A 16575-nucleotide genomic window follows, 5' to 3' on the forward strand; every position below is an offset into this window, starting at 1 on the left:
TTCAGAGGTAAATTACCTTTATAAAATTTGGGTTTATTTGGCATGGATGAAATCATCTTAGAAGTAATAGTCTATATTCTAATGCACATGTGTCAAACACAAGGCCCGCGGGCCAAATCCGGCCGGCCAGGCCTTGCAATGTGGCCCGCACCGCACTGTCATCACTGCACTCCGCTGTCAGTTTATGACATTGTCAGTTTATGACTGTTCAGTAAACCATTCGGCCCGCGATTTAGGCTGGATTTTAGATTTTGGCCCCTTCTCTGATTGAGTTCGACACCCCTATTCTAATGTAATTGATATTTTGTGGTTACATTAGATGCAGTGAACTATTTTCTTTTATAATATTGATAATAATGCAGTTAAGCTTAAAGTATTCTATGTTTAATTATCTTAATTTTATGTTCATTACACCTCTTTCCCCACATTCAGCCCATCCCTGGAAGATTGCGGGGTGTGTTATTCATACACGTAGAGCACTTTTAACTTCTGTCTATTGGCATCGTGGTCATGTTTGAATATTGTTTCATATAAACTTCTTGGATTTAAAAATCGGTGGACTTTAAAAATAATCATTTCACTTATAATTTATACTTGTAATTTTCCTATCTACATTTTAGCGAAGATCTTAGACGCTGGTTTATTCAACAAGAAATGGATCTCCTTCGATTTCGATTCAGTATTTTACCCAAGGACAAAATTCAAGATTTTTTAAAGGATAGTCATTTGCATTTTGAGGCTGTGAGTATATTTTTGTAGTCATTTCCAATTGTTTGCACCACTCATCCCTCCTAAGTGCTAGTAGTCATCCCACCTTAAGTGCTAGTATTGACGTGTGGCGTGTGTTCTCTTTATGTTTTCTCCCTAAGTACCTGACTGAGAGAACAGCTCTTGGCTCGGCATGATGGTGAACCTTTTCCTTTCAGTGACTGGAAGAAAAGGGGCTCCTTAGTACCAGAGCCTCACATTTAGTTGCTTTATTAAATATGTGATTAATGAAAGCACAAAAATGTTTAATTTATAAAAGTTCATCTTCAACTAGAGTCTTTTAGGCCAAAAATTTAAAGCTAACATATTAAAGAAAACAGAGAAGTGGTAGTACTTATATCCAATAAGGAAGTTTAGAGGGGTAATAATTATTTTAAAAGTCAGTTACTAGTAAAATCTTTGAGTAGATTTAAATAATAATTTTGCAGACAAATCTGAATGATTTATATATAGTAATCCTATATAATAAAAGGGTAATATGCAAATAGACTGAACAGCAGAACAGCCAAATGACCAATTAAAGCATAATATGCTAATGATATGGTAAGGCTGCTCAACCACTCACTATGATGTTCACTGGCCATCAGGGGGCAGATGCTCCAACTGGTAGATTAGCTTGCTGCTGGGGTCCAGCCTATCGGAACTGAGCGAGATGGGCCAGACATGCCCTGGAGCCCTCCTGCATCCCTCCCCAGCCCGATTGTACTGGTGGGATCCCTCAGTCTGGACTACACCCTTTCGCAGTCCAGGCTGAGGGACCTCCTCTCCCCGAGTGCACAAACCGGGCCTCTAGTTATATAAGAAAGAAGTGTCTGCTGATGGGAATGCAGACTGGTGCAGCCACTGTAGAGAACAGTATAGAGTTTCTGCAAAAAACTAAAAATGGAAATCTCATTTGACCCAGTGATCTCATTGTTAGGAACATATCCCAAGAAACTAAAAATATCGGAAAGGATATATCCACCCTTATGTTTATAGCAGCACAATTTAGCATAACTAAGATTTGGAAACGCTTAAGTGCCCATCAGCAGATGAGTGTATTAAAAAACTGTGGCACATCTACACAATGGAATACTAAGCTGTTGTAAAAAAGACATGGATGGACCCGGAGAGCATTATGCTAAGCGAAATAAGTCAGAAAAAGATAAATATCATATGATTTCACTCATATGTGGAGTATAATGAACATAAACTGATGAACAAAAACAAATCCAGAAACAGAGAAACATCGATCAGACCATCAAACATCAGTGGGAAGGTAGGGAAGGGTGGAGGTAAGGGGGAGAGATCAACCAAAGGACTTATATGCATGCATATATGCCTAACCAATGGACACAGACACCAGGGGGGTGAGGACATGAGTGGGGAGTGGGGGAGCAATGGGAGGATAAGGACACATGTAATACCTTAATCAATAAAGAAAGAATAAAAAAAGAGTGGGGAAAAAGAATTAAGTATAGGCATTCCAGGGGGTTGGGGAATGGGTGAAAAAGGTGAAGGGGACTAAGAAGTACAAATTGCTAGTTATAGAATAAGTCACAGGGATGTAATGTATAGCACAGGGCATACAGCCAATAATACCGTAATAACTATGTGTGGTGTCAGATGGTTACTGGAATTATCATGGTGACCACTTCATAAGGTATGTAAATGTATAATCACCATGTTGTATACCTGAAACTAATACAATGTTATAAGTCAACTTTAATTAAAATAAATTTAAAAAGCAGAAAAATAAAAAGAAAGAAGTGTCTGGGACATATTTAGCAGGGATATCCATTGTGGGTGGAAATAGAATATATGTCCTGTAGGTGGCTCTGTACTCCAATAATTCTGCTTTGGAAGACTTTGAACAATCAGGTGATAGTAGGACTAGTTGAGACTCAGGTGAGAATGGGTGACTTGAAGCCAAAAGTAAAAAAATAGAAGTTGGAGTAGATAAAAGACATTGTCCTATCTGAGAAGTGGAAGATGTAAGACTCAGTGTGGGTTATTGAGTCGGAAAAAAAGAGATTGCACGAAGGGCAGTAAACAAATATTTGGTAGATATTTAGTGTCCATTATGTGCTTAGGAGGCACTTCCCACAGTTTATCTCACTTTTCGTAAGAGCCCCACGAGGCTTCTAAATTACATCTACCCAGGCCCAGAAAAGTGTCAAGCCCAGGACCACCTCCCCCAAGCCCCATGCATTTTCTACTCTGTATTTTTCTCCTTTCATTGTCTGTCTCTCATTTCTTTATTTAGTTTATCTGTTTTAGTCTTTCATCTTGAATGTATGATGATCCTTTACTGTTTGTTTTTGTTTAAGATTGAGATGCTGAAAAGTAGGTTGGACGAGTGGGCTTTATTGTACACAGGCAAGTGCATGGGACACTGATTTACCGGTGGTGAATATCTGACATGCCAGCATCACTGCTCTTGTGCGTTGGGCCCATTGTTAAGTGAAATAAGGGATCCTTGAGCACAAGCACTGCGATACCATAACAGTTGATCTGATAACCAAGACGGCTACTAAGCGACTAATGGGCAGGGAGTGCATGCAACATGGATACATGGACAAAGGGGTAATTCACCTCCTGGGTGGGATGGAGCAGGATGGTATGACATTTCATCATGCTACTCAGAATGGCACACAATTGAAAACTTACGAATTGTTTATTTCTGGAATTTTCCATTTAATATATTTGGACAGTAATTGACCACGGCTAACTAAAATCTGTGGAAAGCAAAACTGGAAAAGGGGGACTACTGTACTTGTATCTAGTGTGTTGGTTGTGACAATGGTTTTTCATATTACTCTAGGGTTAGCCTGCATGCTATGGTTTTCTCTTCCTTCCTTTCTTTTTTTCTTTCTTTTGTGTTTCATTCTGCAGGCCATTTGAGATGCATGATAATAAACTTATATTAAAGTGTAGGAAATACGGATAAAATTCAGAAAATCACGAGAGAATATCCACATTCAACGTCACCAGGGTGGGGGGTGTCCTATACAGTTTCTAAAAGGAACACTAGTTTTGCTTCTTGTGTGACTGTTTTGGTTTTTCTGGTTCAGAGATTCTCAGTGGGGGGATAGGATACAGGTAGTCGTCCTCAGGGGTTTATCAGAACTAGAAGTGTGCAGAGTATGAAAAACATCATGCCATTTGTTTTTGCAGTAAACACAGAGTGTTAAACTTGATCAACTGTTTGTAGCTGGTGGGGATTCATGGAAGTTAGAGAGAGAGAAATCATTGCAGGGGGCCTGGCATGAAAATCATTCCTGTGATAGATTCAATCACTTTCCTGGGAGAAACCTTTTCTTTCCTTTTTTTAAAAAAATATATCTTTTATTGTTGAGAGTATTACAGATATCTCCAATTTTCTCCCTCTTTTCCTTCTCTGGGAGAAACCTTTTCCCTCTTCCTCTGGCGCTCTCTCTTCCTTGGCGTCTGGTGATTAAGGAGCTTGAATTCAGGTGCTGTCGATGGGCTTGCCCCTTGGCCCTGTAGCTCTTCCCACTTCCCAGCTTTCACCTTTTCATTAATAGGAACATGCACATTTTCTTCACTTCGATTAAAATATTAGGATTGCACTTGAAAATTAATGTGCTACAACAGGTGTCAGTGATGTTTTTAGATTCAGGACCCATATTTTAGACTCAGGACAAAACAAGGGTTAGGGAAAAGTTATTGGCATTTGTCCCATAAGCTGGTCTCTGATGTGCATGGGCCCTGCTGCCTAAGTCTAGACAGAAGGACACAGTGGGGAGTGGAGGGCCATGGGGCCATCCTGGTCTCCATGTCCCGGAAGCTGGATTACTGGCACACACATATTAGAGTGTACCTGGAATTCAAGTGTGTGTGTGTGCGCGCGTGCACGTGAGTGCGCATTTCGCTATCATTTCAGTTTCATTAAAACTGCAATGACTTTTATGTTGCAGTTTTACTTCTGTAAAATAAATGCTTTTACTTTAGGAGGAAATGCACTGGTATAACTAAATTGCATTGTGTTTGCTTTGATGGAGAAATATGTTCAGGAAAAGGGAGAATTAATTCTTTGTATAGTTCCTTTTCCTCTTAAATTTTGTTTTTGTTTAGCTTGCCATGGCTGATGTAATTTTGTTTTATAAAAACATGGAGGAGGTGAATGGGGCCAGTTATTGGATCTGGGGGCTCTTGTGTTCTATTTTGGGCTCTGGCAGTTCTCTGAAACTTTGCCTATTTTAGTCTATATGTGGGTTTCCAGTGGATACTAGAATTTGAATCTTTATGACATACAACAGAAACCCTTAATATGAAGTATTCAAAAAGGAAAAACTGGTAGTTTTTGGTTTGGGACTTAGGTGTAAATAGCTTGCATTTTAAATCTGAAATTTCTAGGAAGGTTTAGATGTGCATAAATGTTGCTCTCTGTGGGGACCATTCTGGAGCTCTCCTTGCTGAGTTGATTGACTTGCCCTTGTGTCACATGACAGGCGGATGGGTAAGGTTAAACAGATCCCATTAGCGCGTCTTCAGTTGACCAGTTAGGGAAAGGTCAGGCTTTGGCAGCTGTCAGCCTCACAGACTAAAGGTTTCTGTGCTGTTGCAGTTCACAGTCTTGACAGCAGCTTATAATTTACCTCAATGTTTTCAAACCTTATCAGGACAGTCAAAAATGTTTGTTTGTTTGTTTTAATGAATTTGAAGTACCGGTGGAGCTAATGGCAGGATGTTTTCGTTAGAATAGTACAGAATGGCAGGGACAATGAAGGGGAGCATCCTAAAAGATGTGGAGAGGATTCTGTGTGTGGAAGATGAAAACTCTGCTGCATATTAAAGAGAAGTAGTGCCGTTTAATTGACAAATAAGTTCAGGATCTAAGGGTTTTGAGTGAAGGCAAGTGCGGCTGGTAGGCTGGTAACCTTTTATCGCCCTGCTCAGTGAAAACAAGTCCATGTGAAACCCTGAATTACTTATTTTAGCTTAGTTTAAAATAGTTTTCCTTATCCTGAACCTGACATTTAAAATTTGTTTCTTGTCCCTTGTAGTTTGAAATCTTAATTTCTTCTGTCTTAGAAATTATTTCATGTCATTTTTGGCTGATAACTTCTTTTCAGTGCACATGAATTAGATTGTCTTTTGTAATTGAAAATGTCAGTTATATGAATTTATTAGGAACCTTTGGATGCCTTTTTCTAGTTAACATTGGAACATTGATTTTACATTGATTTTAATAGTTTTATGTGTGTAGACTTTTAAAATAGTTTTTGATGTTTACTGGTGTCATTATTTCTTAGATATTTGTAAGTTGACCTTAAGCTAGCAATGCCTTTCTGATAATTTTGGCTCTTAATGTATAGGTTTGGGCAAAAGTAAGTTTATAGGTGTTTGTATGGAAAAGAAAACAATCCTGTATAACAAAAGGGTAATATGCAAATAGACTGAATGGCTGAACAATTGAACAACCAATAAAAGTGTAATATGCTAATGATATGCTAAAGCTGCTCAACCACTCTCTGACGTGCACTGACCACCAGGGGGTGATGCTCCAACCGGTAGGTTAGCTTGCTGCTGGGGTCCAGCAGATCAGGACTGAGTCAGATGGACTGGACAGGCCTTGGAGCCCTCCTGATGTCCTTCCCTGGGGTCCCTCAGCCTAGCCTGTGCCTTCCTGCAATCTGGGACCCCTCAGGAGATGTCGGAGAGCTGGTTTCAGCTCAATCCCGCAGGCCACTCCCCTTGGGAGGGCACCAGTTGCAGGGCTCATGGCTGGTGAGTGTTGCTGTGACAGCACAAGCCTGCTATTAGATGATTCTCTCTTTTCCTCTCCTTTCCTATCTCTGAAATGAATTAAAAAATATATTTTCTTCTGTTTTGCAAGGTAATCCTTAAGATGAGTACAGTAACATGGAATAGTTATCTTATCTTTTCTCAGGGCTAAATATTGGGTAAATATATATATATGTGTGTGTGTAATATATATATATATATATATATATACATATACATATACATATACATGTATATGTGTGTGTGTGTGTGTGTGTATATATATATATATATATATATATATATATATATATAAAATATGAAACTAGATGCATGAAATTCATACTTGGGGGTGTGTGACCCTCAGCCCAGCCTGCACCTTCTCTAATCTGGGATCCCTCTCATAATCCAGGACTGCTGACTCCCAACTGCTCACCTGCCTGCCTTCCTGATTGCCCCTTACCACTTCTGCCTGCCAGTCTGATCATCCCTAACCACTCCCATGCCAGCCTGATTGATGCCAAACTGCTCCCCTGCAGGCCTGGTGACTCCTAACTGCCCTCCCCTGCAGGCCTGGTCCCCCCCAACTGCTCTCCCCTGCAGGCCTGGGTCCCCCCCAACTGCCCTTCCCTGTAGGCCCAGTCGCCCCCAACTTCTCTCCTCTGCTGGCCTGGTCACTCCTAACTGCCATCCTCTGCAGGCTTGGTCGGTCATCCCCAACTGCCTTCCCTTGCAGTCCTGGTCCCTCCCAAATGCCCTCCCCTGCTCTCCATCTTTGACCACATGGGGGCAGCTATCTTGTGTGTTGGAGTGATGGCCAATCTGCATATTGCTTTTATTAGATAGGATGAGCTTTTTCTATTGAGTTGAATTTGCGGGATTATGCTAGTTAGCAAATTTCAATTTGTTTTGTATTTTATATAGGGAAATTTATGACTTAAACAGAGTTCTTTATGTGTTTCTGTTACAATTACATAACTTTAACTTCTTTCCAAATTAGAAGGCATTAACATGGGGGTTCCTTTCTATAAGCAGACTCCACAAACACTATAATACTTTCATTCTCACAGTGTTTTTTCAAATGAAATAATTATGGAAGCCAACCTTGTATTATTTTATATGTGTTTTTTGGGTGGGTATAGTATTATATTTAGAGAATGAGGAAAAATTTCACTGAATTTTCTAGTTAATTGAGGCCTAACCATTTATGCATATAGTTGTAAAAATACACCATGGCAGATGGTCTTTACTGGCAATATTTTAGAAGTTCACAGACTTTGGATTTTCCTTATCAAGCTACACAATTAGATTCTGCTCATTATAAGATTGTTTAAACCTAGCTAAATGTGAAACTTCAAGCTGAATTACCCTTGAAGGCTAAAATTAACATATGCAGAATTTTTTGAAATAACTTGTAAAGTCATTTCTCTCTTTTAAAGTTTTCATACAGCTTTTGAATATAGAATTCCTTGTATTCTCATTGTTGATGACTCCAGGGCTATGACTTTGCCCTTGGAAAAAATGTATGACTGAATTAGCTGAAGTTTCCCACAGATACAGCTATTGCCTAATTGTGTTATAATATCACACATGTTACTGTTTAGATCCTAAAATGGTGAAATTAATTTTACTAAATAGCATTGTTAGCATTCTCCTATTCTCTGTAGTTAAACATTTACATTGTAAAGTGGGATGTTTTCTGAAGGTGTTCCAAAAAAAGATACTGAGTTTTTTAATGTATACATTATTTTTTCACTCTGTAATCTTCCTAACCTTTCCTGTTTGCCTCAAGTTCCCTGAAAATGTAATCCTTTTTAGCTGAAGCCATATCACGGACTAGTTTAGAGCCTAGGACAGACTAGGATTTATGAATGAGAATGAGAACCAGGGATATGGAGGGCTAATGGAGTTGTAAAGAAAATCATTTTGTGTTCTCAGTATTGAGTAGCTAAATCTGATTTACCAAAGGCAGGAAGAAGTAGTTGCAATAACAACAGTTAGGCAATTAGCCTAGGCCCTGTCAGTATATCTATCCTGCTACTGCCCACTTCTCTGAAGGCATACAGACAGAGCAATTAAAATTCTTGTTCTGAACTTCCCTCTATTTATTCTCTACCTGCTACTGGTTGCTGATCTCTTTGACTCTCAGAGTCCTGGTGCCATACTTAAACCATTGAGTCCTGCCAACTATCCGGGTTTTTTCCCCCTGTTATCTCTGGTTAAAGTGTGCTCTCCCAGTTCCAGTGTCCCATGATGCTTTTGGGCAAGAGAATCCTTCTGTCATCTGTATTGGAGCCTAATAGCCAGATATTTCCTAGCTCTTTTTAGTTGATCCAGGGAGTAAGGCCTCTGCATGAATGTTAGAAAATCTAGAGGACTGTGTTGGAACTTGCTTGGGGTTCTCATTCACCAAGGAAGGAATGCTTGTTGAATACTCATTGAGTGGTGGACCTATTAAGGTTTTGGTCTGCCTCCTGATGTAAGGAGACAGAGGAGAGAAGTTAGTCTCTAGTAGCTAGCATTTCTTTTCTATTTGCTGAGTATCACACACTTAGCCAAATGCTTCACATGGACTATATAATAATCCTCACAACAGCTCCATGAGAGACTGAAGCTCAGGGTGGATAAGTAACCTCCGCAGAGTTAAGTGATAGAACCGGAGCCCCAAAGTCAGACCTCTAGGCTTTTTGAAATCTGCAAGTCACAGAGCATGTTAACTAAATATATGAGCAAGTTTCTTTCCCAGCTAGACCTTATCTAGTGCTGCAATGAAGTGGAATCGATGCTGACATTTAAGGTGACAGGGCCCATCAAGAGGAATATGCAAACACAGGTGTGAAATTAGAGGTTTACATTAATGTAGGAAATTAAAGCATTAAGTGTAATTTTACTAAGATGTTTTATTTTAGCAGACAGTTCTTGGCAGAAATAGAAACCAAATATATTAAATATACCCTAAGTCGTTTTCCCAATGTAATATGTGTTATTCCTCTAGGGAAAACATTCTATTCACACAGCTTCATGGTTGAGGGGCTCATTGTCTAGTTCATGGCTTTTCTCCATCCTTTGCTGCTTTTCTTCTCTGGTACCTGTTTTGTTTTAAATTTTTTTACACTGTACATTTTAGTTCATGTCCAACAATAACTCATATAATGTTCATGATGGGTGTAAACCAAAATCAAAGAGAAGACTTATGCTTGAGATAGGAACAATTTAATTTAACAGGTCGGGAAAGAAAAGTTATGGAGGTTTATTGGCTGTTTCAGACTGGGCCTTTCAGTGTTTCTGGGAATGGGTACAGAATCTGACTACTTGGCCATGCCACTGAATGCACTATGCCTGATCATTTATTATTTTGTTTTAAATTACTTTGCTTTTACTTTTCTTTCATATTTTATTTATGTACTTAACCCCTTTAAAAAACATAGTGTTTACCTCACTAATTCTAAAGTGGCTATCATCCTAGGCACAAGTTATATCTAGATATCTTCCTATTATTTATTTATTTTTGGTAAAAAAACAACCTTCTTAAGTTAAACCCTCAGTGTCACATGCTCCCAGTACCCACACCAACTTGTGAGCCTAGCAGATGAAGGAAACAGCCAAAAGTGGCATCACAATAGTACTTCTTCGTGGTCCTTACCAAACAGGGTTGAAAGCTCTTCATGACTTATGAATGCAGTTTCCCAATATCCCAGTGGAACAGTGAAGGCAGACTTCTGAGATGCGGAGAATGAAGACTGGCTGTCTGCTCACAGACCCTTTGGTGGGCCTGTGGCAGGACATTCGGTTCTTTCTGCTCCTCTTGGGCTGCCTTCATAGAACATGGAACAGAGCGAAGGGGCCTTTCCCCTAGATTGTGCTGCCCTTACAGTGAGGATCACTTTTGCATAGAAATAATTCCTAGAAAGTACATATTTATGATTGTGACTTCAAATAGGCAGTCTTGAGGAATGTTAATCACCAAAAGAATTCTACTTTTTTTCAGTTTGTTTATATTTTAGTTCATAACGATGTTGACGATGTGTAAATAATGCCAGAGAGGAATTCCAAGCATTGTCAACCATTGAGAGAACTTGGCCTTTTGGCTTCCGGACCCCTGAGATGTATTTAACTTGTCAGCCTCCAGGTCCTGCAGGTGAAACCTGAGGGGTGCTTTGGGATGGGAGGGGTGGCTTAGGGTGATGTCTTTCTCCTGCTTCTCTGTGGAGCTAAGTGGCTGCTGGAGTTCTGGAGTTGGTGGTAGGCCTTTTCTTTCTTTTCTCTCTTAGCAACAGCAGCTGCTCTTTCTTCATGCAGCGTGGTCTTTCTCTTCATTTCTGGCTTGAACACAGGCAGAGTTCCATCTAATTTTTCTTAATCATCACATAACTCCAACCCCTCTGGAGGCCTACTGGTGCCATATATTCTGTTCATTTAACATTATTTTAATGTTTCCCTTTTTTATTTCAAGGACACACACATGTACTGATTCTCACATTAACCTTGGTTTACTTGTCCATTTTTATGGCAAGGAAGTTTGGCATTAAATTATTGGGAAGAGTGGAGATGAGGCTAGCAAGTTAGGGTCAGGGCAGAAGGGAGTTGTTGAAGGTTTTTGAGGCATGGACTGACATGCCTGTCATAATTTAGTGTGATGAAGATAACTGCAGTGTCTGAGTGGATAAGGAGGTGGAGAGTTGATACCACTTCACCTGTCTTCTAGTGAACCTGCTTACTAAGTGTACATGAGGCAGAGTCTGTTACAGGCTTAATGAGATTAATTAATTAGCACTAAGACCCTCAGGGTAAACATAATTACTCTCAATTGTGGTTGTTTCACAAATCTACAAATGTGAGGAAATGGCATGGAATTATACACACGTCCCATCATTAGTCTTGGTTTAGATATGTACTATAGTTATGTAACTATAGTTATGTACGATGCAACCATTGAGGGACACTGGGTAAAGGGTACTTGGGACCTTCTCTACTAGTTTTTCAATTTCTTGTGAGTCAATAACTATTTCATAATTAAAAGCTAAAAAAAAAAAAAAAAAGGGATTGCCAAGTAATAGAAAGTGGAGGCTATATAGCAGAGTTCTGTTAGGATATTGCCAGTTTCTGTGTTAATGTCACGTTTGGGGAGTTTGTTGAGTGAAAGACTGACCAGATGAAGGGACTGAATGAGGGTCTGAACTCTAGCAGTGGCTGTGGCAGTGGAAAGAAGTGGGCAGAGTTGGTAGATAGTACGGAAGTAGCCTGAGGATTTGATGGCTAATGGAATGTGAACTGAGGGTGACTCCAAGCTATTTGGCGCATAGAGTACAAGAATATGTGATGTTAGTGACAGTAGGGAATATAGGAATAGGAGTATGTTTTGGTATATCTGGTTGTGAAAATATTGCTTGTGAGTCCTGGTGGGCCAATGGAGATATGCAGTGGATAATTCAAAATGTTTGTGTTGAAGAGGTCATCGTTGAAATTATGCAATCAAATACCATATAACAGTATTATTTGAAATTGTGGGAAAGAAGATTCCAAAGGGAGCGAGCATGAGTGGGAAGACCTGGGATAATAAATTTTATAGGGGATTTCTTATGGCCCCCCTGCAAGTTACCTAATCTCTCACTGCCTCATAAAGTTGAGAATATCATAGTATATCCTTTTTAGGATTGTTGTGAAGCTGAGTGAAGTTTTCTGTGTAAATTACATAGTGCTTGGCATGTCATAAATACTACTAAAGGTTAGCTATCTTATTATTTATTAAGCACTTTGGTTATGCATCTAAAAACAGAACTGAATTATACTTCTAACTTTAGAAATTGTGTTGAATGTTTAAAATTAAACAAATGACCTTATTAGCAGTGATATTTTTATTTCTCAAATTAGGACGTTCAGGTTTTTGAATGTCTGGTCAGTTGTAATCCTGGAACTAATTTTTGTGATAATTTATTTAATTCACTGGAAGGTGTTTTAAGAGGAAGCTCACATTGTTCTTGACTGTTAATTCCTCTACAACGCAAACTTGGCTACAGTGGTTTCACCGGTACTTTTCTCATCTGTTTCCTGATTATATAGTTCCTTCACCTATTGGGACTCAGTGATAAACTCGTGGTAGAATATAGAGAGTTGGGTAAGTGAGGGGTGATGCTGGTAAAACTGAACCTAGTACTTGGCAGACTCCTCGATGAAGAACCCAGATGCAGGTGGCCTCTTTTCTTCTCTCTGGCAGGATTGTTTGCCCTGACAGCATCACGTGGGGGAGCCAGAGTACTGTACTTCAGCTCCAACAGTCCATCCGTGGAGGAGGGAAAATAGTGAGATGAATGGATGGTCATGCTCTGCAGTTGTTTATATATAGTTCCCCCCCCCCCCCTTTCTGCTTTAAGAGTAAATGGCTAAAGGGCTTTATTAAATAGAACATGAATAAGACTAAATGTTAGGTGCTTATCAACCGAGAGTTCAACCTTTTTATATTTGCATTTCAGTTGTCCTGCTGATGTTGTAAGGGTGAAGAGGAATTAGTATTTTCAGTTGGATGAATGTCATGTCATTTCAGAGCTGTCGTTGATCCAAGTTAGGCTGCTGATTCCCTGTCTGATTGAGACCCGCTCTGAAATGCCTGGAAAAGCAGCCTTCGGGATGCAGGCCTGAGTTTTCCAGTCAGTGAGCTGACTAATATTTTTCTGAGTGTTGTAGATGCAAAACACCGTAAATTTTATTAAAAATATTGCCACTCGAGTGAGTCCTTGAAGACACAGTTTGGTACTGTGTGTTGATTAGTGTGCACCAGAGCTATTGTTTGTTTCTCTAGTTACAGGTTGTCCTGGGTGCAGTCAGAGCTGCATACAGATAGAGCGGAATTTGCATTTGGCAAGAAGAGCTCCTTCATTTCAATCTGCCTCGGTTTTCATTGAGTTTGTTGCATTCCCTTTAAAATGGATTAGAATTCATTTTAGCATCCCTTCTTAAACCTTGGCATGATTTTTTTCTCTTCTTTTTATTTACGACTTCCTCTGACACACACGCATAAAAAAGAGCTATATTTTGGGTAGAATTTATGGCAGGATAAAGATGCGATTTATTTGAAGTTTTGAGTAGATTGCTGTCTGTAGTCATGAGAATAATCTACCTTTGAATTTTGCTGCCTCTATTTTTTTTTTAATAAGAGGATTAATTCTAGAACACAGGGGCTATTGCCAAGACCATGTCTTCCTCAGAAGCTGGGGTTCAGGGTATGTTAAAGGGGAAAGACTGCATGCCTCCTCCACCATCCCTTAAGCTCTTGCAATTTATTATACTTGATTTTGCACATTAAATCTTAGAGTTGCTTACTTTTGTTAGCTGATGGGTGTTTTGGGTAATTTAAAAAAGAATATCCTTTTTTTTTTTTTTTTAAAGAAATGTCAGCATCAGTGTGAAAATGTAGTTCCTGTAGATAAAAGAATTGTCTTATCTGGGTTTGTTGTGATGGCAGCTTTGCTACTTTATTGTCTTCTGATTTCTTTTTGTCCAACAAAGAAAATTGACAGGTTACTTACCTTTTTATGAGTGCTTTTCTTTAAAACTGTATGATTGAGCACCTGAAATTAACCTTGGCTTCTGCAGTATTGAATGACAAAAGCTGTAAGTCTCCCTCCCTCCTTCTCTCCTTTCCTCCCTTTCTTCTTTCTCTCCCTCTATCCCTCCATTCCCCATTCCTTCCATCCTTCATAAAAAATGTCACTTGAATCCAGTTTGGGTAAAGACCTCTGAGAGAGTTAATAGAGAAAACTGATATAAAATATTTCTCTTCTCTTCTGAGTATTACCATAATTTGCCTAAATGACAGAATTAGCTTAAATGTTGTGAAGTACTAGGTTTTAGCATACTAAACTGAACTTGATTTGTATTTCTTTATTTTTCTGTATATATGGTAAAATTAGATAATTAATAAAGATGTAAAGGAATATCTAACTGATAAATTCACCCCATTTCACCTTCTTAAACTTAAGAAGCATAATTTACCTAAATTATGCAAAATGCTAATTAAAGGGTTTAATTTGCTAATCATCTCAGTTTGATTAGAAGCAGATGCTGATTATCTGCACAAGTCTAAATGGACCTTTCAGAGATGGCTTTCATTATTTAAAATCAACTTGTCAAACTAATTAAGACATAAACTTAAGGAATAACACATATCAGTAGTTATGTATAGACTTCCATTGCAGCACAGGGGAGCACAATTCACAAAGCTGTACACCAAAGACAGGGTGTAAACAGTGTCATGCATTTTAGTTTTTCCAAAGTTTATGAGAAGTTTATGACTTTTTTACTGAGTTCATGAGACTCTAGTTGTACCTTTGTTGGTCCTTCGGGTCTCTGATTGTTTTTCCTGGCTCCTTTTTCCTTCTGCTGTGAATCAGACAGCACAAGGGAGCTGAGACACGTGCATTCAAAACAGGCTCAGCAACAGGCAGGTGTATTAGAGATAGATATACCAGATTCTCCTCAAAGGTAACAGATCTTGCACTTAACAGGTTGAGATGTGTCAAGAAACAGTCAATAGGTATGAGTCAGTATTAATGCCTAGAAGCAGGGGAAGCATCTTAGTTCAGTAACTGAGCAAGAATTTTGATCCATGTTCCCAGCCCTTGTATTCTTCTGGGCTTGGCTTTTTCTCAGGGAGAGTGAAGATAGAAAACTATTTAGCCAAGTGTCTGTAGCTGGTTTAGGGGTAAGACGAGGGAAATCAGAAATTGTATGTCCCCTAAATCAAAGTCAGATATAAATGCTTGGGGTCTTGGGTTGGAGACCTAGGATGTTAGGACAGGCGATCTGAGGTGGAGCCATATGAAGCCTGCTTTGATCCAGGCTAGTGTAGGTGAGGTAGCTGCTTTTTCCTTGGGGGCAACCTATGGGTCATATGCTCTGAGGTGAAGAGCACAGGCTCTGTCTGGTGCCATACCCTCTAGGGGTATGGACAGCCACGTACTAGTTTTTTTCTCTGGTTTCCTTACCTGCAAAACTGAAAATATAATTATATTACCTCGTAAGGTTGGGGGGCTTTAATGAGTTAATATATTTAAGGTACTTAGGACAGTGCTAGGCAGATAGCAAGCATTCAATAAATGTTAACATTATTATTATTTTTTTGCCATTTTAGCTTTTTCATGAGATTTGCAAAAGGTGGTATATATAGAGAATTTGGATTCTTTCCCCAATATCCCTTTGAGTCATTTAAAAATGATTGCTACAAATACATGTACAATAAAAATTATAAGAACTTCTGTTGTATAAGATAAGCTAATAGAATTTTAAGTACTAGAGTTTTATTAAAATAAATAAACACAGATTTTAGTCCAAATCTTGCATTTTATGTAGTGTGAGGGAATTAGGGACAGTATAGATAAGTGCTAGACTAACAAGTGTACTATTCCTGATTATGAGCATGCTTTACATTTTAATTCAAAGGGTAAAAGGAGGCGCGGCCAGTGTTGCTCAGTGGTTGAGCCATCAACCTATGAACCAGGAAGTCACGGATAGATTCTGAGTCAGGGCACGTACCTGGGTTGTGGGCTGGATCCTTGGTGTGGAGCATGCAGGAGGTAGCTGATCAATGATGTTTCTATCTCTTTCTCCCTTTCCTTCCTCTCTGAAATCAATAAAAACAAACAAACAAACAAGCAAAAAACAAAGGATAAAAGAAGTTACTTTGCAATTCAGTTATTTGTAGCTTCCTGAAGATTAAAAACAAATTACTGTGTACTAGGATGAAGGGAAATAGAGTGTTTTGGGTTTTGTAACTACTTTGATCAATAGAATATGGTGGAGGGGACCCTGTACCAATTTCTGGATGCAACCTTAAGAAACTGACAACTTCCACTTCCATATCTGGCACACTTACTCTGGGAGTCCTGAGATGCCATGTAAGAAGTCTAACTAACTTGCTGCTTACTCAGTGGATAGAGCGTTAGCCTGCGGACTGAAGGGTTCTGGGTTCGATTCTGATCAAGGCCACATGCTCAGGTTGCAGACTTGATCCCCAGTAGAGGGTGTGCAGGGGGCAGCCGATCTATGATTCTCTCCATCATTGATACAATATTTCTATCTCTC

The 16575-nt window shown here is 39.2% G+C and overlaps 1 protein-coding gene across 4 annotated transcripts in view; it reads left to right on the forward strand.

The window, feature by feature from the left end:
• PRIM2 (DNA primase subunit 2) overlaps positions 1 to 16575 on the forward strand; it is a 271748-nt gene that overhangs the window by 8838 nt on the left and 246335 nt on the right. For all 4 annotated transcript variants that reach the window (XM_084889130.1, XM_084889131.1, XM_084889129.1 and 1 more), the window contains exon 5: positions 621 to 741. In XM_084889130.1, the coding sequence (XP_084745256.1) occupies positions 621 to 741 (121 nt within the window). The remainder of the gene's footprint in view (positions 1 to 620; positions 742 to 16575) is intronic.

Source organism: Pipistrellus hanaki (assembly GCF_964339955.1).
Source record: "Pipistrellus hanaki genome assembly, chromosome: 7".
NCBI lineage: Eukaryota > Metazoa > Chordata > Mammalia > Chiroptera > Vespertilionidae > Pipistrellus > Pipistrellus hanaki.